This window comes from Prenolepis imparis, unplaced genomic scaffold, assembly GCF_030444845.1.
Source record: "Prenolepis imparis isolate NDT839.2.m4 unplaced genomic scaffold, iyPreImpa1.0 SCAF_11, whole genome shotgun sequence".
In the NCBI taxonomy this organism is placed as follows: domain Eukaryota; kingdom Metazoa; phylum Arthropoda; class Insecta; order Hymenoptera; family Formicidae; genus Prenolepis; species Prenolepis imparis.
The window spans coordinates 8286394-8312149 of NW_028141169.1; the positions used below are offsets into that span (position 1 = coordinate 8286394).

General features: G+C 39.1%; 1 protein-coding gene across 12 annotated transcripts in view; it reads left to right on the top strand.

Moving 5' to 3' along the window:
* Positions 1–25756, top strand: part of LOC145943055 (uncharacterized) — a 300469-nt gene that overhangs the window by 152911 nt on the left and 121802 nt on the right. For all 12 annotated transcript variants that reach the window (XR_014426468.1, XM_083050296.1, XM_083050295.1 and 9 more), the window contains one exon: positions 21067–21157. Coding sequence is in view for 10 of the 12 variants with exons in the window: in XM_083050296.1 (XP_082906422.1) it covers positions 21067–21157 (91 nt within the window). In the remaining 2 variants the exon portion in view is untranslated. The remainder of the gene's footprint in view (positions 1–21066; positions 21158–25756) is intronic.

Below are 25756 nucleotides of genomic sequence, written 5' to 3' on the forward strand. Positions count from 1 at the left end.
TAGAAAAAATTAAAAATGCGAGAAAATAAAATTACTAAAATAAGATAACTAAATTTTATTAATAAATTTCGTTTTCTTATTTTTTACAATCAGTTCTAAAGTACAAGTGATCAATATAAAGAATAAAGACACAGAAAGATAAGAAAAGACGGAGGACAGGGAGATAAATAGATAGATAAATAAAGAGGCAGGAAAAGAAAGGGCATATCTTGTGTTTTTAACATATTCGGATGAAGAAAAGATAATCGTTAGATAAGACTTGTTGGAACAGCTATATAGAATGCTCAATGTCAAGACACAGGTGAGGGGAGGAGCTTGTTGATTTCGATTAGGAGCTTCGTGATCTTACAAGTCCGGGGTTTCAACTAAGTAAGTAGGTGTCCGAACACGAGCAATCCAGACAAGGGGAGGGTAGACGGAGAAGAGAGACAGAGAGAGAGAGAGAGAGAGCGAGAACGAGAGTGTGACTCAGGTCGTTGCTGTTGTCGGCGGCACCGTGAATTTATGGGGCCGTAACAGCGACAAGTGGTTCACAAGTCGCCGGTGGCATCACCGTTTGGCGCCCACCCCGAGAAGAAGGGCTTTCTCGTTTCGCTCTCACCTCCCTTGCCCGGAACGAAATAAATTGGGTTTACCGAGAAGGAGACGTCTCGTTTGCCTCCTCTCGTCTCTGCGCGCGAACGCCGTTGTACGGATTTACCGGTAACGTCGCCGACTTTATATGGTCTCTGTGTCGCTCGCCGTGTCACCGGTGAGATAATTACGCATCCTTGAATAATTATACACTTCCACGTGAGCGCGCATACATCGAGATTGCACGGTAATATTCCCAGTTATATCACACGGTCTGATATCAATAGTTTTAATTGGGCGATTATCATACTTGGATATTATGATTGTTTTATTTTAGATGCGTGTGTATTTTTTAGCTTATTGATTTCTCTAAAATTATCGCTTTAGAGATATAAGATGTAAGAGAAGATGGCTTAATCAAGCACTGTTAACGATGATTAATTAACGAGTCTCAATACTATCTCCAAGCGCGCTTTGCACTACTTGAAAGATGGAGGAGAGCACGTTTTTACGGTTTTCTTTTTTATCTCTTATTTTCTTGACTCTCTCTATATCTCTCCTCATTTCGCAAAAGGGGATTCACGCGATAACGCCTGGCGATTCGATTTGATCCGAGGCGGTGTGAAAGTGACGGCCGTGTCTGCCTCTTTCTCTCTCATCTGGCGCCGAGCGCTTTGTAGGTCGCGCCGCACCCCGGCTACCCCTTTCGAGAGCGACGGTTTAAAGCGTATTAATTAACCCTTTATTAGACCCGAGCGCAAACCGCCACGCGCTAGCGCGAGATGAGCCTGATTCAGGGGTGCTACCGGCGCGTCTGGATTCGCCCTGAATATCGTTTAGTATTTATGAAAAGCTTCTAGAAGGATCTTTCTAGGCACCTCTCTCGCGCGCTCGCGTTCTCACTACTTAATTCGCGAAATAATAAACTTGTGATAAATTCTCTCGTTGCTGCAATATATACGGGTACGACGTGTCATTGCAAAGTTTTCATTGACTTCTCAATAAATCTCGCAGTTATTTGGTTATAAAAATGTACGCCGAATTTACAGCAAAAATATTTCTTCTATTTTTTTTTCAGAATTATCTTTTTTATCTCGACAACGAAATTTTTATTGAATTTTATATCAACTTCGATTACAAGCAATTAATATTCATTTTCCGATTTCGCAAACCTATATCCGAACGACGAATACTTTGATATCTTTAGCGAGCGAAACTTTCAACAGTTATTTAATTTAAATGCTTTTTGTTCATGACTGAAATTAAGATTCCTTGCGATCGTCATTATCCGTTTATCTCGCCGTTCCGATAAATAGGAAAATTGCAGAGAAGGAGAAAGGAAGAAAAAAAAAAAACAGCCCTGCGACAGGAGTTTGAAGGAGAGAGAGAGGGCCGTTTGTCAGTCGAATAGTCCACATATATCGTTTGTAACTCGCTCTCTCTTCCTCTCCGGAGGGGTGAGTGTGCTCAATTTGCCACGTCGAGGGTCGCAGGACCCGGTGTACCTACGCGATGCTGAGTGGGTGGGAGAGGCAAAGTCGTTGGAGGGTGTACGGGTCCCTTAGAGAGACGTAGGACGAGGTCGGAGATGTAGGGCCTCGGGTGGCACGATGTACGACGGGATCGAGATGAGATTGTCCCGCTAGGCTTCTCCGTCTCGCTTTTACTGTACTCACAAACCACCCTTTACCCTTAACGGCCTTCTTCTTCGATAAACTCTTTACACGGCGCGCGAGTCATCGATGCCTTACTACTTTCGGGATCATCGTAAAGTACGTGGCTTGCTTTAAAACATTTTCAAGGGGATTTTGTTACAGCTCGTGCTATATATTTCATTGATATATGTATATTTTAGTGTGTTACATAACTTATTTATAATTATATTTAATAATTACAGATTTTTCAGACTCATTCTTATATAGAAAATACATTAATCTTTCTTAATTATAATTAATTATAATTTATAATTTATATTATCAGTTTTAACTCATAAATTATTATTTTTGTATCTGCTTATAATATGAGATTACATCATATATATCATAATTGATAAATTATATATAAAATTAGTTATCCAATAATAATTAATTATTTTTTAGTGATAACTTAGGCGCGATACATTTCTAAAACATCAAATATCTATCATATATAGCGCAGTTATAATAATTATTTCTGAAAAAAACGCGCGTGCGGAAACTACATTTAAACGAAGTTTATTGGTCCAGGATTATAAGCGATATCTTCGCTCAGTCATAAGACGCAACGTGCATTTGATAGCCCTATCCTGGGGCAAAGACCTGTCGGTAGGCAAGGGTGGAGGCTGATTTTCGGGCGCAAACTCGAGTAAGAAGTGACTGAGGAGTAACATAGAGAGAAGGACGGAGACAGGGAGCACAATGGGGTGAGGTTTCACGAGATGAGTTTAGACACACGTGGAGACTTAGACGAGACGGGACGAGACGAGACAATGCGGATATTGGACCGGGGAAATATGGAGGCAAAGTAAGTAAGACGAGTTGTCGATATCGAGAGAGAAGACGGCGAAGATGGCGACGGCGCAAGATAACGCCGGTAGACAAACTTTCGTTGGGGTGAGATGGATTCCTTGGCAGTTATCAGAGCCCGCCGCAAAGGTAAACATAAGCCTTTAGTTTGGAAGTCCGGAGAGTTTCTTGTCATAGGATAGGCGAGGTAACAAGCGGCAAAGTATCGTCGTTGATACCCGAGATTGCGGATTACTAGTAAGACATAATATGTTCCACCAGACATATAGCGTTGCGTCGTCGCATATTATATTATAAATTTACACGCGCGGGTCATATAAGATTCTATTATCCAATCGGTTAATTTCTAGATAATAGGCTGATTCTACCGTAGGAATAATCGAAGGTAAACGAGCTCACGAAAAATTTGTATCGAATCTCATAATCGAAAATTTCTCAAAAGTGCTAAAAGCGCGTCAGGATTTCGTATTTTAGTAACCAATGTCGTTGAAGTGAACAGGCATATGGAGAAAGAAAGGATCGAGTTAAATTGTGCGAGATTCGCGGGGAAATACGAATCGATTTTTCGCGCAAAGCTGAAGAAAAACGGGAGAATTGTCTGCTCTTGCAGGCTCATTCACGAGGAGCATTCGTCGAACGTTTTGCGACGGGTTAGTCGAGCTCGCCCGCTGCAGGAGCGAAAGTAGAACCTGTTTAATGGAGCTCGAGCCATTCTGGAAATTTGATCGGCGAGAACAGCAAGTCAGCCAGTCGTTCTTCCCTATCCCCTCTACGTCTCCTGCTCGTCTTTTGCTCTTATTTGATCTTTTTCTTCGCTCACACCGAGTGAGAGCCTATCTTCTTCCCTCACATTCCACTCCGGATTCGAGCTGCTTTCTCAACTTTGATTTGATTCCGCGTGCTTCTGCTCTTTTTCTCAATTGCACGCCCAGTGCAACGATTGAGAGCAGCGATTTTAGAAGATTTCTGAGCGCATAATATTGTCAGCTCTAGATACAGATTTAATGATACGGAATTTAAAATATTAAAAGAAATACTTAGCTTTGTTATATTTGTAGTTTGTATAGATTATATATATAACATATAAAAATATATGTACACACAAAAAACACACAAACATATGCTATACATTCTCCTAAAGCAGAAAATATCATTAATAACAAGATTTCATCGAAGATCAGTGAAAACTGTCACAGTTTGCACCTCCGTCTTATTTTTGTACTATGTGTATTACGTGCATAGACACACACCCACACACCCACACACACACATAAATATAAATTAGTTAGTGACTTGGTTGACTGATTTTTCAATGAAATTTTATCATTATATTCAGTGAAAAATAAGACGGAGGTGCAAACTGTGAGTATTTTCACTGATTATCGATCAAATCTTGTTATTCTAATTAGTGACATTGTCACTGATTCGGTTTAAGAAAATGTGTACCATGTATATAATATATATATATATATATAAATTATTTAATGGTTGATTAATTTTTCAATAAAATTTCACTATTACATTCAGTGAAAAATAAGACGGCGGTGCAAACTGTGAGTATTTTCACTCATTATCGATCAAATCTTGTCATTCTAATTAGTGACATTTTCACTGATTTGGTTTATGAGAATGTGCACTATATATATATATATATATATATATATATATATATATATATATATAATTATATTTCACTAATTAAAATTACAAGATTTGTTCGATAATCAGTGAAAATACTCACAGTTTGCACCTCCGTCTTATTTTTCACTGAATATAATAGTGAAATTTTATTGAAAAATTAATCAACCATTAAATAATTTATACATGTATATATATATTATATACATGGTGCACATTTTCTTAAACCGCATCAGTGAATATGTCACTAATTAGAATGACAAGATTTGATCGATAATGAGTGAAAATACTCACAGTTTGCACCGCCGTCTTATTTTTCACTGAATGTAATAGCAAAATTTTATTGAAAAATTAATTAACCATTAATTAAAGTACATATATTTATTATATACATGGTGCACATTCTCCTAAACCAAATCAGTGAATATGTCACTAATTAGAATGACAAGATTTGATCGATAATGAGTGAAATAACTCACAGTTTGCACCACCGTCTTATTTTTCACTGAATGTAATAGTGAAATTTTATTCAAAAATTAATCAACTATTAAATAATTTATATATATATATGTATATATATTATATACATGGTGCACATTTTCTTAAACCGAATCAGTGACAATGTCACTAATTAGAATGACAAGATTTGATCGATAATCAGTGAAAATACTCACAATTTGCACCACCGCCTTATTTTTTCACTGAATATGATAGCAAAATTTAAAATTCTTCTCAGTATTATTTTACTGTTTTTAGCGTCATATTTATGGCTACAATTACATATATATATATATATATATATAATAATAATACTGATTTTATTTAACTGAGCATATAATAAAATGTGAATAAATATTAAATTAAACATTTTTTTTTTAAACTTTTTTATGTTAATATTTATTCAGGTTTTATAAACATTGTAAATTGAATATATTATTTGTTAGAGAGTTAATTTATATTATTTATATCAACCTAATTTAATTGATATTAAATTATTTTATGATAAGTTAACTAAAAAATCAGTTTTTGAAGTTCTTGTTGTTGAAGTTCTTATAGTCATTAATGTAGATTTCTGCTCTTTGTTCGACTTTGACCGAATAGTGATGAACGTAAAGAACGGAAGGAGGACAAAAGCGAATCAGAGATAAGGTCTAGGTCTGGCGTCAGCAGTTTTGAAAATTTACTGTCTCCTCGACTGTGCGATGGCTAGGTAGATGTAACGCTTTCTGTTTGCATGTAAAGTATCGCCAGTCGACTGACCATAGAGGCCATTGTGCCAACGTACTAATGTAGATGTATGCGGGGCATCGTCGTGCTCTCTTCGTCGAGAGACGATACGAACTCCGGCAGGAAGTGACATGCTCGCGAAATGGAGTGAAAAGTCTACGGCAGGAAAAAGCCGTAGGGCAGTATGGGCAGTATTATGTAGGGAACTATCGCATATAGAACTATCATCATGCTCTTTATTTACGGATTGTTTGACCCATTTAGATATTTTTTTTTAAGTTTGATTTTAGGTTTGACTTATGATTTTAATGCGATATGTTTTTTTTGACATGTTTATTCTTTTTCATTCTCTTTCATATATCTATAGATATTATTCGTATTTTTATTTCTTATATTAAAATTAAAAATGTAAATATAAAAAGATATTTATTATCAAAATTTGCGATATTATTTGTATTTTTATAAGTATTTTATGGGAAGAATGAAAAAACATGATTATATAGAAAAGGCTTATATCTTGGTGAAGAGTTGTTTGCTCGGCCATTCTCTAGGCATCCATCTTTAGCCTGACCCTGTCCACGGAGAACCGAGGACCCTCCATGGTCATTGCTTGACTAGCAAACACACTTCGACCGTTGGTCCTTCCATTCTGTCGTACCCCAACCTGTCTGTATCGGCGGGAGATTTCTATTTAAATGAGAATCCATTAGAATCTCGAGACAGACGAGGCATCGATTTGGAAAGTTTGCTTCTACCGGATGCTAATCAGCATTTCCTGTTGGAAACAGTATTCTGGTCCTCATCTTTTTAACAAGGATACCTTTTCCCTGAACATTCACGTCAAATTATTTAAAATACAATTATACGCGCGTCTACCGTAGTGTTCGAAATAAAATGTAAATTTATACATACATTGTGAATATATCGAGAATATATCTTTCAGGCGACTCTTCGAGCAGAATTAAAGAATTAAAAACGAAACATTCTCTAAATAATAATATTGCGCATTAAGATTAATAATAAATTAGTTGTAGTATAATTTCGACATAATATTGGAATGATGAAGGAAAATTTAGTGTTATAATTTAACGCAATGTTATAATTTTAATTTAGCCTGGCAGACGTGATTAAATCTGTACATACTGAAGCTCCGCCGAATTGTCAAAGCTCTCGCCGCAAGCTTTGATGATAATACGGGGGTTCTAGTCTTTCCCGAAATTAGCGCTAATACGCATTCAGAGTGTCCGCGGATAAACTGACACGTGTGAATGCGAACGAGGTCTTGAGGGCGTAACGACGGTAAGCGAGCGTGTAGTCGTGCTTGTACCGTATGACCGTACCGTGAGCGTCCCGTGCCTATTTACGTACTCCAGTATTGGCAACCATCATTAAGAGAAAGCATCGGACGGAGAAGGTGCGCGACGGATAAGAGCGAGACGAGACATATAGAAATGACAAAGCCGCTCGTTAGGTCCTCCGAGGGTCCTCACGAGCGATGCCAAGGGTGAGAACGTGCTTAGACCTCGATCTATCCCTTCGACCTCTGCCTTTCCATCCGTTCTCTCCCTCTAGCGGTTCGCTTCGTCGCGTATTCTTGAACACCCTTTTCGCAATGGTCACTTGTGGGTCTCGAGGAAGAAGCCTCGAAAACGGCTTCTGACCATTGATGGTCATTCGAGTGGAATAAGAATTTTGTTATCGCGTTTCTCAAATATTTGCGAATATGCCAAATGGCTCGTATTTTTTGTTGAGATTGCCAGAGGACGCAAAAATTTGTGAGATCGGTGGTTTACGCGTAAAATATCTGAGTGTTAGTAAAAATTTCTTACTTTTCTCACGATAAAATTTAGCAAATGTATAACTGTATATATTTATTTTACTTAAGTCTCTTTAATTTACTTAATTATCTACTTGGGGCATAATTAAGCACGTGTTAAGATAACATTTAATGCATTTTGAACGAATGTTGGAAGTAAGGATCGCTGAGTATCCGTTTGTTGGAACAAATGTTAGCGCTGGTAACTGCGAGATGCAGGAAGTGAGTTGCCGCATCGGTAGCAATTACGCGTTGACTACATCCATCTAATGCCGCCTCGCTCGTAAACACTCCATCGTCTTCTCTGTTACTGCCTTCCGCCTCTTTGCTCACGGGAGCGTCGCGTTCTACGAGGACGTTTTGGCGCAGTTATGTTGAGATACATAGAGCATTACGAATCACGACATCTCGACATTAACTAATCAGTATTATATCATTAGGGAATTACGAAATATACATGTTTTATTTGATACATCAGAAACATATTGCTACGTATTTTTCCACGATCTTTTCCACATCTCTTTTTCTCTTGAATCGATAATCTTGAAATATATGTAATATATAATATATAGTATTTTATTTTATTTTATTCTTTATCTCTATGGGATTTATTAAATTTATTTTAAATCATAATATAATTAATGCCATGCACGATGCGATAAATAATAATAATCTCTAATAATAAACTTTAAATTAGTCTTGTGTTTGATTTTCTTATAAATTGTTTTATGTTTTAAACTGTATTATATATTACATTATATAATATTATTATCGCTTTTTATCACATTTTGCATATTCTTATACAATTTATAACAGGGACATAAATGTACAAGGCCAGTTCCGAGGGCCGTTCCAGTTGTCATTAATCTTCAACGTGATCTAGCGGTAGTCTCATGATTTACGGGGCACCTTCCGCGTTTCTGAAACCGCGACAATGTGACGGGATGACGGCGGTTGAGAGAAGTCGTTCTCTTCGTTGTCGTCATCGCCGTCGTCGTCGCACTCTGCCGTGGGAGTTGGCAATCAGTCAGGTTGACGGTCTCGCCGGCGTAGGTGACCCAGGGTGTCGCGGGTGCGTTCCATCACTTTCCACCCTTGATGTATGCATGAGGTCGCGGTCGGTGGCAATCGTGATACACACACATACGCACACGCCGCCCCCCAAGTAAAGCTCACTCCTCTATCTCTCGCCTTGCTATTTCCCTATGAATATATGAATCGAACTGACGGAGTTATATGGCGGTACGCACTCATGGGGGTTCGTAGGCGCGAAACACGGGAGTCTTGGTTTCCACCCCTCCTATACTATACTAATACCATGTACCGGATATGTATCCTGTGCCGGACATGATGGGTCATTGGAGATACGGACGTTCCGCGATTTTATTTACAAAGATTTATGTAAGCGCGATATTATGTGTTGTATGTTTGTTTCTTGTGTACGATTTCATGTAAGACGCTATACATATTAACAATTTTCTAGAGTAGACTTTAATGTTATCTGCGGATTTAATTTTTATATTATCAAATTATTTTTTATCCAATTATTTTTTGTCGTGGATATGAAAAAATACGAAATCAAAGTTATGATTTTATTGATGTGTCTTGACTTGAATGAATTTCGTTTCGGCGCAATATAACGCAGGCGTTGTCGCAGGATCTTATTTTGTGTCCCTTCGGATTCCAAAAGGCCTAAGTCCGGAGCTTAACAAGTTGCACGCACTTCGCGTGGCAGACAACCCGGCCTACAATGTTACAGAGTGGTAATGGAGTTAATTGCCGGCAGAGGACGAAACCGAGGGCTTACGAGTTAAGATAGCCCGCGCACCTGATACCAACAAATTGCTCGGTTCTTACGTTACTGTTGATGCAGTGTCGCCTTCCACTAGTCGCTGTATCACGAGGCGTCGAGCGATTGTCAAAATAAGTCTTTAATCTTCCAAAATCGCGTAAGATTATCATCGCCGTCGTTAGTTTTAACTGTATCGTGATTTATAATGATACGAATGCTAAAATGAGTCTGCTTTTTTTATATTTTTTTTCGTATTATCTAAGAAAAATGCTCAAGAACCTTGCAAAGTTATCAATTTATAAAGAATTTAGTCCTAAAATATCTATCTTACTTTATATAAAATCAGATCTTGAGAAATAATAATAAATTTTCTATCACTTTTAAAACTTTTAAAAATTCTTGAAATCAATTAAATTGGATCAAAACGTATAAGAAAAATTCCTTGAAATTAATTTTGACAGTTAACTAGCCTTATAAAATCTGAAAAGAATAATATATACGAGGGAAAATTTATATACAATATAATTTGCATTATTTTTAAAATGGCAACATGCGGCAACTTTCTGCTCGTCCAGAGGCCGCGAAATGAATGACGAAATAATTACAAGGGCGGATATGATTACGCGCGGCGTGTAATGCGCGTCGCATAACAATTAACGGGTCCGGGTTAGCTTCATGCTAGAAGTTTCCGAATTCGAGCGCCACCGTGTACGTGCATGAACGAAGGTCAGATTGCGCGGGCTTCGTCATTAAGCGTGGATACGCTCCGATAGTATCTTCAAACTCGAGGGCGAATTCCACGATGGAGAGACTACGTCGACGGCTTACTCGTTACTCGTTACCCCGCGTAAGCACGACGACATCGACGACAGAGAATGGCTCGCAAAATAGGATAATGCCTCGACAGGACGTTCCGCCGACGTTGCCGAGGGACGACGACTAGCGCGACACAGAAAAGACATTAGCCGCGAGAAAGGCGAGCCAGAGGGGCTTAGGGTCTCGGAGGCGATGATGATGGTGGAACTGCGAGAAACCCATTGCCCAGCTGGAAACGTCTCGGACCAGGGAAAATTACGAGGATGTTTCGCTCGTTCGTGTACTCGTCGTTTTTTAGACTAGTGTGTATCGTCGGTGGATGCTACTTGAGCATATAATTTGTTTTTCGCACAATAGATATTTGCGAGATATATATTTATATTACACATATATCTTGCGATACAGCAGTTTAACCGCACAGCTGTACTGCGAAAAATTTAACAGTATGTGTGTGTGTGTGTGTGTGAAAATATAAGATATAAATCATAAGAATATTCATACCTATATCTTATTGAGTTTTTCATATTTCATGCTTTAATAATTTATTTTTAAGTATTACAGCTATGCAGTTGCTCCGAAATTTTAAAGAACAAAATTATCAATTTATGGAGAATTTTTAAGATAAATTTATAAGAGGTTTTTAAATATCTATTGCTTTTTATAGAATAAGATCTGAAAGACTTGGAGTGATTTGTTTTCGATATAATGCGCGAAGTGTCCGAAACGTTGTCGCTATAGACTGTAATTAATATGTCAAGTATAGACGTGTTAATTGGGCGCATAACTTTCTGTTAGACGGCCGCGACGTATTATTTCCAGCAGTCTGCGGTTAGAATTTGATTAACTATTCGCGCTACACCTTCAGTTATTAACGTCATCGGTTTTGCCAGTTCAATTAAAAATCAATTTCGTAGGGTCCACTTAATTGGTTCGTTTCGCAACGCGACGTTGAATATTACCTTACCACCTATATACCCTTTTGTCTCGTAGCATCGTCTTATCGGGGCCGTGCAGGATTAATCGCTTATCAGGCTCAAGACTCACGTGCAGGCGGGGATTTAATCGAAGCAGGAATATTAATTAAATTATGTAGTCTACGGAGCCATTTCTCGAGCAATCGGGACTCATAAAGGGTTGATTAAATATTTTAATAATAAATATTGACATTTATAAGTAGAAATATTTGAGAGACTTGAAAAAGAAATAATACTTGTTGAGGACAAAGATGCGTACACTATTTTTTTTAAACATTATATTTAAAAAAATAGTAAATAGCAAAATAGCAAACATTAATATAATTTACTGTCTTTTTTGCATTTTAATTTTAATTTTTTTCTATGAATTTAAAAAGTTCTTTTAAAATAGATAATATTAGGTAATGATGTTTAATATTTTTACAATTACCATCTGCGATTATCATATTTCCCGTTCAATAATATAGCGTCGTCTGAAATGTAAAGTGCTCGACGAGTCTCCGAAAACACAGAACGATGTCGTGATAAAAGCGGAAGTGGAGATTATTCCCCAATTAAGCGGCTAACGAGCGCCTACTTTGCCTAAGTCCAGTCTTTCTGAGCCCTTTTGAACGAAATAATAGTTACTCGAAATCAGTCCCCCCGTGTGGCCGGCAAGAGCGAGAGCTTTATAAGGTATGCTTGAGTTTGGCGGAAATCGTAATCGGCACGAGTGGACGGCCTCTCCGACCGCTGGAAAATCAAAGTTTTGCCAGCATTAAATGCTAATGAGAACCGGCCACATAATGGTTCGTGTGTGCAGCCTGACGAACGCTCGAATTAGAGGCGAGAGTTGGCAGTGAGAGAGGGATATGCCAATCCTCAGCATCGGAGACTGGGGTAGATCGTAGACGAGTGCAAAGAGAGTGAGAGGGAAAGAGAGAGGGAGAGAGGAAGAGAGACGAGAGGCAAGGCTGGAGAATTCTCTCGCCTGGAAATGCTCGTTGGTCCTTGAGCTGATTAAATTCTTTCCGCCGTGATTGCTGGTCCCTGGCGTTTTCATAGGTCGAGGATTCGACGGGTTCGTAGTGGGTCATATTACAAAAATATCGTGTGTGTTATTATTAACATCATTATTTTTAACATTACGTTATCGTTTCTGTAAGATAAATTTATCATATTTTAAAATTATCTTAATGTTTTTCCCAAAAATAAATCAGAATCTATTCAACAAACATAAGCTTTTAAATATGATTTAATATATGCATATGCAGATGTTCTTCAAATTTCAATAAATATACAATAATTCAAGTTTTTTCTGACTCTTATTTAATATAAATTAAATAAAAGATATATATATATATATATATATATATATATATATGAAAATAGAGAAATATATCTTTCATAAAAAGTATATGGATTTTTCTAAAAATGTTTCGAAAATTGTTAATATTTTCTCTACGCGAAAGACATGCGCGTATATGTATATGTATATAATCTTTCAAAATTAATATATTTTTGATCGCGCGATTCTTTTGCATCTTCGGGATATACGTGCCGAGGTTGGTTCGGGCCTCGGTCGGCGCAGAACTTTAAATTCTCGTGCCGCCTCGCTTAATCCGCGGCTTAAAGAGCTTAACCCCACGAATACCTCGTCAGAGTCTCCCTCGACGGCGGTCGTCGCGGTGCCAGAGAGCAGGTTTATTAGCGCGCGGATTTCGAAATTCTTTTCATCCCCAGTCGGGACACGGGGCCACCCACGCCGTTTACATAAGCGAGTTCCCCGGATTGCCTTTTTGATATGTAGATAAGGGGGTGGTGCCGCTTTTACGCCGTTTACGCCCCGCCGCGGGTTAAAGAGAAGGTCGGGATTCCGTTCCCAATACGCTTGCAACAGCTTCAGTTAGCGCCGTCGTACGGTCTGACAAGCGTCTCCGTCTTTCGAAAGCCTCGCGACTTGGCGCAAATGTATTCTGACACGACAATGTGCAATAACTCCGACCATTTCATATAAACACACGGAGTTTCTAGAGATGAAAGGAGAGCGTCTGAAAATTTTTCAACGAAAAATGAAGACAACGTTAAGCTATGATAACATCTTTATAATTTTAAAGAGTAAAATATATAAAAAATATGCTGTTTGTTATAGTATATATAAAGACGTTATATAGATTAAAATGATTTTTATTTATAATTATACTTGCGTGAACGTGAACCCGTGCAAAATGCCATAATTTTGATTTCCTCAAAGGAAATCTTAGAGCAGACGCGATAATCGGCGAAATTCTGGCGCCGCACGTAAACGTTAGCAGAGCAAAGGGCCGGATAGGGTCGAGGAATTATGGCTGGGCGAGTATATATGGTCGGGGTATAAACAAATTACACGCGAACGGTTTCTTGACGGTGATTAGCGGTAAACCTTGTTAAGGAAGTCCATGCGAAGCTTAGGGTGCAAGAATATCGAAGGTGGAAAACAAAAATTAACAAAAACATGTGCAAGAAATATATAAAAATTTATATATCTATAATATATATTATATATATAAATATGTATATATAAAGAATTTATATATATATATATATGGTATGACTTTTTATATTAGTGAATTTTTGCAAAACGACAAAATCATGCAAGAAAATCTTTGCGTTAATTTCTTCTCGTTTATCTGCCGACGAGAAGTCGTCGCTCGTTAAAGTCTGTCGTTCGGCAGAAATAGGAAGCTCGATAAAAGGATAAATGACTGGTTCACTCACGAGATAGTTCTTCGTTGGTGTTGAATCCTCATGGGACTTAATCGCGGAGAAGCGTGATCAGTTGGCGTCCAAAGAAAAGAGAAGAAAGAAGGAACGAGGGATTGGTTCTTTCCTCTGTCCCCGTCGCGTCTCAATTATTGGTCCGATTCAGTTTATACAGAGTCGTTCATTTACTTCTATTATTCAAGATAAACAGATTTGCTTCATACTTAACTCCTTTTGCGATTTCGCTTCGTCATTCTTCTCTGTCAGCAATTACATTTTGGCAATGTAGAAATTTGCGAAAAGAATATATCCTAGACATTAGGAAAACTTTATTATAAAACTTTAAATTAATGTAGTACATGGTTGAAATAATCATATAATGTATTTAAAAAAAAATAGTTTTTACACAACATTTTTGCGCCCCATAGAAATTGTTATAGCTATTTCATGCAGAATTGCATATTTGGCTTCGCATGATTTTCACTTTGCGACTTTCGCAAGCCGATTGCGATGGGGTTTCCGCAATTAGAATGGCAGCGATGGGCATCAAAGGCGGCTCATGTGGAAGACGCCAAATTTCATCGGAAGCCACGCGACGACGGTGAGAGAAATACGCGGAAACGGGTAGAGAAAGAGAGAGCCGCTCTCGGTCCGAGTTTGTGAGTTTCAAGCCTAGGGGATTGCCGTATATTAAAATACTTTTTGGCTACCCTTCTCTCATTACTCCCTGATCTGCGCCTAGATCTCTTGCTTTTTCCTTCTCGTGTAGTATCTCTCGTCGCATCCTTTTCGTTAGCCATGCGGTCCACGAGCAATCGTAAGCTCCGCCTAAGCTTGCTGCCTATTTCGCACGATGTTTCGTGATCGCTCATAATACTTGAGCAAAGTCTATAACTTTTTCCCGACAAGACTACCGATAGTACCCGATGCGAGTGAGACTTACAAGGTGTGAAAAATATTGTGCTTTATTAGTAAGTAAAGTGAAGAAATTGAAATAAAAGTAATATTAAATAAATATAAGAATAAATAATATATAAGAAAAATGATTATATACAATTTTGAAATATAATGAAAAATTTATATTTGCATTTAATGATATTTCTGAGATATACTGAACGGAAAACAGAAACTGATATTTTATGATTTTCAAGTTAATATTGAAAGTATATTTGATCTGATATTTAATAGTTTGAAATAATTTTTCTCAGTCTACTATAAACGTTATTTAATTCAAAATTATAATAATATTGTCTAATTATTGTTCTAAAATAATTTTGTTTTAATGTTGAATGACATATTGGAAACAAAATATGAAAGAGTAAATGAAAGGCTCGCGTCAGCAAACCACGTCCAGGTTCTTAGACGTGGCGAGATCAGAAATTTCGTGGTGAAATCACACGAAACGCTAATCCGTGAACCGAGGCAACATCCATCGGGGGGGCTCCTTTTGGTACCATTAGTCATTAGTGATTCTAAAAGCTCCCAGGGTAGAATATTACGGCGGTAGCCACGGCGGCTTTTACCATACTTTAGCTTTATGTGAGGCTCATTCATCAAAACCCAACAAGCCCAACGGCTTCGTGGGTACGTAGGACGGCAATGGCTCGTACATTGCGGCGAGCTACTTATGATTTGCGATCTTGCGGCATCAGATATTTTGAAAACGGCTGGGCGTGAGTGTATATTTCGTTGCTACGTCATAAAATTTATTCGCATTTTTTCTTGTTAACATACAAGACGTTTTCGATTTTATTATAAAAAGTTTATCATGTTATTTTATAAATAAAACTGTTCTTAAGAATTTTTATATAGCATATTGTTACATTAAAGTGAAAAGTTGTTAAGGACATGTATTTAAAAGAGATTATAAATTAAAAAAAAAAGATATTTTCAATAAAGACTGTAGTTCATCTAATTTAATAAATCTGTTTTGTATGACTGTAAAAAAGATATAAAAAATAACATTGAGAGGAAAAGAATAAAAATATATTGTATAAAAAAAAATGTTTTTAAGGTCTGATAATATAAAAAGAAGTTATCCGTTTAGATACAAGTAGCGCGGTCTTTCTTCACGCTCGCGCATCGCAGGAAATCGGTGTTTCCTGAAAGACGTAGAAAAGGTGAGAAGCTGTCAACTCTGTCACGCGTCCAATGGACCATACAGGCGCCCCATTACTCCGGGACTCGAGAGAGAAATAATAAAAATGCCATTAGTGTCTCGCCGTCCCATGATGCTCGACGATGTGAGCGTTTCCACCCCAGATTTCGGAACGATATATCTCATCCCCTTCTCGACCACTTTAACGTCTTTGTCACGGACTCTCCCACTTGACGAGGTTAATCCTTCTTTCTGGTCTTCAGCCTTCTTTTTCCTCCTCGATCCAGCGACCGGGGCCGGACGGCCTTAAAATCCGTTCACGAGCTGGAACGAAAATAATTGCATCGTGATTCTTCCTACTCCTTCGTTGTCTTCTCTCCATCCGCCTCCCCCTCTCTTTCTTCCTCTCTTGCTATCCCTTGTTTTCTTCTTGCACGCCCTTCTTTTCAATCCAGAGCTAAAAGTATATAAATCCTCCAGGCGATATTGTCGTCGAAAAATAAGATAAAAATCTCGTGGCATCCGGGTCGAGCGGGGGAAAACGGTGGAAAAAGGCAAATTCCCGAATAAACACATCCGCGCCTCTTTATGATGGCACTTTGTGGATCCGTCCCCGCTCGACGTGGCTTGTGTACCGCGCGTATTATTAACTCAACCACCGGAAAATGTCAACCTAGGCAGTTCTTTTCTTATCTGCTTGCTTTTCTTTTACCATTACCGACGCCCTCTCCCTCTTGTCTTTTATCTTTATTGTTTTGTCTGCTTCGTGCAACTCGGCAAATCCAATCTGGAAATGACACCTTTCGCTGATTATCTTCGTAAAATATATTGCTCGCGCATATTTACAGTCTTTGCTGCAATATTTTTCTAGTTATATTATGTATGTGGAAAATAATGTATTTATTGAAAAGTAATATAGATATATACATATTGCTTGCATCAAATATATGAATAGCTATCAGCTTTAAAATCTGATATTATTAAGCTTTCTCCTTTAAGGGAACGGAAATCGCGAAATCGGTTTGAGTACGCGCAATCCTGAATGGACGACTCGGCACGCGGAGATACGATATCGGATTTCCAAACGTTTTAATCACCGTTTTTCTTTTTCCCTACCGCGATTCCCTTCCTGCTCCGACGGGGGGGAATCTTCTCGCGGAAAGGAGTTATCACCGAAGGAAGCTACGGGCAACCGACGGTTGGCGTAGACCCGGAAAGGGGCTGGAGGCGCCCAGCGGGGGTTAAAACGACCCCCGCAGTCGGGGCTGAAGTCTGAAAGATAAGGTGCCCCTCTTCTCTTCTCTCGGCCTCCTAGATTATGGAATGGCACTTTAATTACACTAATGGGAGAACCAAATGTTAATTACAATTCGAAGTCTAAAAGAGAGACGATTCGCGAGACTAAAAGAGAGGAGGAGCTTCGCACAAGACGAAGTGAAAGAAAGACAGAAGGAGGTTGCAAGGGGAGGGATGGTCCAGGGAAAGAACGAGATGAGATTTGCCTGCGCAAGAGGGTTACCCTCTGTGATTAGTATTATTTAATTAAAAATGCCCGATCTCTCACTATCGTTCCTTCCTAATGTCACGCGGCAAGATTTGAAAACTTGCTGTGAGGAAGGCGATTATTTCATGTTGTTACATCGATATTCATTGTGTCGTTAAAAGGGAATTATATATTTTGGTGCAAAAATCAGACAAGTCTATTTTTTTCAAATATTACAATGTGCTCTTATATTCTGAATTTCTTTTATCATATATATATATATATTTTGTTTTATTCCAATAAAGAGAGAATAAAGTAAATTTTAGTTTATAACATTTTAATTATACAATCGATGTCCTTTTGATTTTAAATAAATTTAAAAAAAATAGGATTTTCCTATTTTTTCCATATACATTTTTAAAATTCTTTCGATTTTGAAGCATAATCTCTTTTGTTGTTGATGTGACGACATTCTGCGAGACGACGGAGACGACTATCGACGGCGGGGAGACGACGCGCGTCGGGCGAGTTTCAATTTAAAGTTGGACGAACGTGTCGAGATTTCAATGTACAAAATGCGTATGCTAAACTCTTCGCACCCCTCGTGGCGCGCTCCCGCTTCTCTCCGTCTTCTCCGGGGCTGAGAGCTTCGACAGCCGGGGCCCTTGACGGTCGACGGTGGACAAGGTCCACGTCGACGTTGCGACGGCAAAAATCAGCAAGTCTGATCAGTGGCGCCAAGTAGAAAGGGGCGCAAGTAGAACGATGCTTGTTGTAGCAGACATTCGTCCCGCGTTGCACTTTGAAGTTCGCGCCCCCAAAGGACAAATTACTTTTTCGAGGCGGTCACCCGGCCTTGAAACCCTTACAGAGCGCCCTTAGACCCCTTTAATGATCGCGGCTGCCGATCGAAGGTAATGCATATCAATGGACGGCGAAACAAACGTCCGATACGCCGATAGTTCCTAATGACTTTCTGAATTTTACTTTTTAAAATGTCTTTCTCCGCGTTGCGGCCCGCCTTTTGAACACACACACACACACTCGCGACGATATTATTATGCCATGATTCAAAGGCTCAATATAAACTTTAATATAACATTGACGAAATTACGAGTGCATCTCGATGCAGCTTCAAAGGTTGTTATATCTTTTCGTTGATACATGTACATATTTTCTCCTGCTATAAAATGTCCATATAATGTATGTATTATAATTGAAACTTACATCATTTCTAACAATTAAATATTATTTATTTTTAGATGTTTATAAAACTATTATTGTTAATTCAGTATTGTCTGTCATGTTAACGTTCTATTGACAAATTAGAAATTGAAACCATAATTTCGCTTTACGCGAGAGAATCACAAGTTTGATTTCTTTTTTAAATTTCATGTTTATTTATTCGCCGTTGGTTAATGCAGTAAATATATATACATATATTTATAAATATATGTTTGCTCACATATGGCTCCTGTACATATCACATATCGGCAAAAAAAAAAAAAAAAAAATGAAATAGATCGAAAAAGATGCTTAGGTAGCAGGACTCTGTCTTAGATCGGCGAGAAGTTTCGTCTCAAGAACTGGATTACCGTATGGCTACGGGTAGATTTGAAAATTGTGGGGCCCCGAGGGCTCCCCGAGGTATGGCAGGGTAGAGCGTGATTGATTTTGCATACGACACAGATTGGACAGGTTTGAGAAATTGGACTGGCTTTCTGCCTGGTTTAGCCTCTTCGTCTCTCTTGAAAGGTTCTTGCCTCTCTACTTTCATTTCTTTTCTCTTTCTCTCTCTCTCTCTCTCTTCTTCTTCGTCATCCTCCTTTCTTTTCTACGATAGTCTGATACGTTCGGACCGTGCCTTCGTGTACGTTACATGCGTGCATGCATGTAATTCGCATATACTTGCCATATCGCTGTGCGATATTTCTACGCGAGACGAAGAAGGGTTCCCTCTCGTATCTCTTGCAGGGAACGTCGAAGGGGATTGGCCTTGAACGAGCGATTTGTGCGATCTTCGAGGATATATTTATGAGCATTCTAGCCATCCCCGCCTGAACTTTCATATTGCGCTCGCTATTTTAGATAGTCAGCTTTGCGCGTAGCAAGTCACCGTGCATATTACGCGCAACATTTCTGCGTTAAATTATGTCTTAATTATTATAAGTATTTCTCCCATAGTTTTATGTAAAATAGATATCGATAACATATGAATAAAAAAAAAAATTATTTTTCCTCAAGAGATTCAATTCTCTCGTTGAATTCAAGATGTATAGAACTAAAAGAGAGTGTTGTGCAAATCTCTCGATAGACTCAAGTCTTTTCATTATTTATACGCATTGCGATGAATATTTTATGGTTATTTCGGCCTAAAATGTATGATGTATTAATGAAACTTGGAATTTCATGTGCGGTGGATGGAAAACGCGCAAATACGCATCTCAAAGCAGTACAACGTGTGATCATGCGGGAAGGATGAGGAGGGATTGTTGAGCCATCCGGGGTCGCTCTCGTCTGCCGTTATCCGCCGACGTCGGAGTGGATAACAGGCCGAACGATTTATTCTAAACCTTTATCCAGGGGCGCCCTCCAAATTTATGAAAGAAGACGCCCGTTTAACCGACTCGCTCAGTCATCCCTCACCGCGGTGGTGAAGCTACCCTTCCATGCCTGTCTTCCACGCCTTTCTCCGTTACTCTCTCGCGCGCGCGAGACTCCCTTCCCGCTTCGGCTTCTCCCTCGGCTTGGCTCGACTCTCCCGCCGTGCTCGCATGTCAGCCCTTTATTTTATACCGAAGCGAGTCGGTCCGATTTGGTCCTAATATTAAAGGGGATGGCTTGCCCTTAGCGCGTGATCGGGATGCCAAATCTCTTCGATCCCAGTCGCGAGTCTTCCTTATATACGAATGAAACGAGTTTCGAGTGACTGAGAGCGACTTCTTTTGCTACGATTAACTCGTTAAATGAAAGCACCTATTGTTATTTTATTAATTACAGAATGGATATTAATAAGTATTATATAAATGGATTTTTTTTAATATCATTGAAAATGCAATTTCCCATTTTTCTATTTATACATGATTTAACTATGATCACTGTGTATTGAATTAAACACATCAATATGCTAAATTTTTATATACATATTATACAAGTAATACTACGCTTATAAAATCTCTTCTCCTATGATAATAGGTATTAAAATAAATGATTTAAACATTATTGCTTGCTACTTACGAGAGAATTATTCACTCGTTTTATAATTTAAAATAGTGCACGATTTGATTCAGTCACGACACATCTGTCTTCCCACATTACTCGAGCTCATTCTTAATGTAGTACAAGCAATTAAAGATATGCTTCGTTTATAAATTAGAATTGACGTCGAAGGAATAATTTCACGTAATTCATTTCTTTTTTCCAGTTATACCTGAGCAAAACACGGCAGGCTGCCTTTTCGGCCGATTTACAGCAGACTCTCTCACGAACAGTCAGTCCAACCGCACGCCAGCAAGGTAAGTTTTTATCTTACTATTTTTTACAGCACGCAAGCCTTCTCTCTTTTTCTCTTCGCTCTCGTATTTTTTCAACTAAACGAAGAGTGATTTATCGCGCGCAATTTTCGATTTGCGTCAAAATGGTCCCCGTCGTTTTCTCGTCGCTCTCAAGAAACTTTCGGTGCACATGCAATTTTATTGCTTAATATCCTAATGGCCTATTTTTCACTTTACATAAGAAAATACATTCCGATGCGCTGAGGAAACGTTAATTATGCTCAAGCTTTGATAAGAACTTTGGTTATATATACAGGGTGAGTTTTTTAACTTGAGACTGCAAAATATCTGGAAAACTAAGCATTGTACGAAAAAATGTTCCAAATAAACTTTCAATAGTTTCGAGGGTGCAATTCTATTCCGCAATTCTATTCCGCGTCTCAAGTTAAAAAACTCACCCTGTATGTATGTAATAATGAAATTCTCTCTTTATTACTTTATAATTTCAAATTAAATTATCCCAACAACTTAATGTCTAATTAAATTTTTATTAAGTCTGTTTGAAATTATCTGAGGAAGGAAGGGTTATTATATATCCTTTGCAGTTCTTACTTTGTTAAAATGATTTGATCTTCTCTCTTCAATAGTTCACAAGTTAAAAATTTTCTCGGTATTTAATATTTTTCACTAAAATAAAAGTTTTGAAACGCCCAGGATAAGAATTATTCATGCTTTATCAATGAATGATTATTCTCCGACAATTTTTATGTTTTACGATTTTCATGAGGTTGATTGCGACAGTATAAGAACAATGATTGAAGGAAGCCGTACAAAGTACTTTTACCGTATATAGAGTCCCTCGATAGCAGATGGCATAAATAATCTAATGACTTGGGAAACTAATATGATTGCGTTTCCTAAGAATAATGCCCTGCTTCTAGCGGACATGACATGCGTGGAATTTAGAAACATGACATCACGACAATGATCGGAGCTTTCATCCAGAGCAAAAATCGCGTCGAAAGTGATCTCTCGTGATAGCGGCACTTACTGCGATCAAACTTTCTTCTTTCCCCTTCGTAGAAAATAGTTGTGGACGAGTACGGAGTCAGCTATATCCACGATTATAAGCGATTGCTTTTGTCTATGAATTATGTCTAGATTATCGTTTTATTTTTGTTCAGTCGAATAATAAGAAATCTATGATTTAAAGTTTCTTAACTATCTCGACAATCGATTTTGTCTTTATAAATTACATTACATGAATTTATCTAAAGGAATTTTTTATTTTAAATAGAGATTAAAATTTAAATCTACGTTTTGCATATGTAAAAAATAAAATTATGGATCTTAGTCGATCTTCCGGTCCAAGTCGATCGATCTTTACAAGCTCACCTCGCCAGTGAATTTCGATCTGCGTTGGAGCCTCGAGAACCGGTGTCAAGCAGCCGGGTCCGAGCGCTTTCGGAAAGGCGAACAGCTTTCGAGAGTGCTGGAAACAAAAGCCCGGCGTTTCAATTAAACCCTTTATTAGTTAGCGATAATAGGGCTAGCACAGCGGGTCGGACATCGCCTGGTCTGCCGTCGCTTAACCGGAGGTTACAGGGTTGTTTGCGCGGATCTCTCCGGCTTTCACGATATTGAGGGCTGACTAGGCAGTCTTCACCTCCTTGATGTTTAGAATCGCCCTGCCGGCCTCTCGTCCGCTTTCTCTCGAATCCGAGAGCTGCGAGAAAGGCCGTCTCGAGAATCCTCGCGCCTTGCCGGACCACGCCGATTGATTTTCTTGCGCATTGTACAAGTTCAACTAGGATAAGCAGAGAAATCGAGAGACGCGCAACTCTCCGGGACGAAACGAGCAGGCGTGCAAGAGCAAGGAGAGACGGGCCGAGAAGCGGTCGAGCCGGGAGGAGGAATTTGTCGCTGAGGAGAGCAGGTCGCAGCAGTCGCCTGCGGCGTGCCGCAACGATCCTCTCGTCCTCCTACCCGTTGTACGCTACCGCACGATATCGGAGAGAATGAAAGAGAGATAGAGACGGGGAGAAGAGGGAAGAGAGAGCGGGAGAGAGAGAGCCTGTCACTGCTACTGCTATTGCTCCACGGGACCGTTCGAAACTAACTTAGGGCTGCCGAAACTACACTCGCTTCCCGCGCCGCAAAACGAACGGTACGGCTAACAAGGCGAGCGCACGAAATACATTGGATATTGATTCGCGAGGGTGAAGCCGGTGAATATTTCTTGGACGTTCGGTATGTACGCGATAAATGGCGAACGAGAGGAATTCGCGGCTCAAAGAGGAATTTGCGACACGTAATGTCACTTTGTGTGGTTTCAAGTTGGAATAACATTGTACATTATATTGTACATATCATTTCACATTCTTAGTTTTAATACAACGTTGATTCTAGTCAATTCGCCAAGGTTCTCTAAAATTGTCCTTGATCTATTAAGATTGTTAGTTATTTTAGCTGCTTGTTTTTGAAATAAATCTATCGTGATATCCGTCTCAATGAGAATTTTGCAGTAATAACTTCTCCATATCGTCGTATCCGCACGATCGTCCACGTGGCCTAGTAAATTGCATTTATGTCACGTCGTCTCGATCCATATAGTCCACGAAATCGGTTTTAGTGTAAACGAGGAAAGCCGGGCTAAGGGTCTCAAGCTGGATTCGGCGCGGTTGGGTGCGGGAAGGTGCGGCAGGAGAATGGCTGCGACATCTTGTATTGTCAGATCCCAACGCGACAAATTCATAATTGCGTTAATGCGGGTACGGCGAGGGTTCTTGCCGCAACCACCGCAAGGCGCGCCATGGCGTCTTGCGGCTATAAGAGAGGACGATATAGCGCACGAGGCGACGGAGAAGAGAGGGTTCGGGGCGGCAGGAGATGGTGGAGAGCGGTCCCTTCTGGTACGGGCTCGTTAATCTTCGGAGGATTACGCCAGAAGGAAGTATCGCCATTGTGCAGGACGCTACTCCTCGAGTCGATAATTATTAATTAAATTGGCCGAACGGGCCACTCTGCGATTTATCGACTTATCGAACGCTGTAAACGATATTGCGGCAATATTGTCCCAGATCTGCGACAAATTTTTTAACAACTTCTGAATATGTGTGAATTTATTAATATATGGAAAAGAACTCCCTTTTATGTTTTACCATAATAATTATATTTATAAACATGTATGGTACAATTGATTCGTATCGATGAGAAAAAGCTTTAGATATAATTATACTTTACTCTACATTCTTTGTATCTTTTCTCTACATATATCATTTGCTCTACTATTATACATATTATATTATTAAAATTAATTAATTAATCTAAATTTTTCGATTGCAATCACCATACACGCTGTATTTATCTCGGTTAAATACAATATGACGTTCAACGAAACGCAGGCAGTTTTGCGATATTTTAATCAGACAGAAGTTCGTTTGTATTCCCCGTACCTGGCTGGGTTAAACCAATAGAGCGCGGTCATTCTGAAAGGTCGGAAAACGCGGCCGTCCGATACTAAATAAAAGGCCGGCGCGATGAAAAAAGCTCAACTTGCAGGTGCTTCATTTCAGTCGGTCGTAGACAATTGAATCATCGTCAAATCGTGGCGGGAGGGTCATCAAATCTGCACGAACGGGCACGAGAGCGCGAGTGGAAGAGAAAGGGTTGCGCCCGCCGGTCGGCTTGCTCGGTCGACCGGCGAGAGTAAAAAGGACGGGAATTGCAGAAAACGGGAGAGAACGGGCCGAAATAAAACAGTGATATCGAGGCATTTCACGCACGAGCGAGAGCGTTTAGCAGATTCAACGTGCGTGCCGGCACTCCTGCCGTTTTCCTGCCGCGGTGAAACGTCCCTCTCTCCTTTTTCCCGTCCTCTCCTTGATGGCTCTCTCTCTTTTATTCTCTCATTCTTTCCGTTTTTCTCCTCCTCGCACCTCTCGGCGCGCTCTTTACCCTTTTTCTCTCTCTTTTGCTCTATCACCTACACCCTCACCGGGTCTCGCTGAAAAATACTACTCTCGCTGACACCTGTAGCTTCGACGTTCTACATATGTGCGCACGTAGCACGTCGAGTTGCCACCGTCGACGAGTGGAAGAAACGAGGGACGACGAAATTGATAGTTGACGATGTCGAAAATCGTCATAAAATCTGTCGAGCGTGATGCAATGTGTAATCGAGCGACGTGACTTCGTTTTCATCGATGCGACAAGTGTTTAACGCGTTGAGAAATAATCGCATTATACCGATAGAAAAATTCATTTTTGCAAACATAAAATAATCGAGTCGTCTTATAATTTTAATTTCTAGATTGCTCTGATCAAAAGTGAGAAAATTGTAGGTATATAGCTTATTGTAAAACGTATGATTACTTAATTACATAACATCAATTTTTGTAAAATTCTTTAATTTTTTCTAAATTACGTACTTTATTGTAAAGATATAAATTTTTGATATAATTTGTATAATATTTCGTAATGTTATTACGCTTTGAAGACAAGCACTGTGACAAAGGGGGAACAAGCTCCACAAGTGGCGGACTTTACGGGACTTAAGTCTAATCCTTGTAATTACTCGTTTCTATTCTTTCTACCGCTGCTCCGACTACTTTGTTTTTA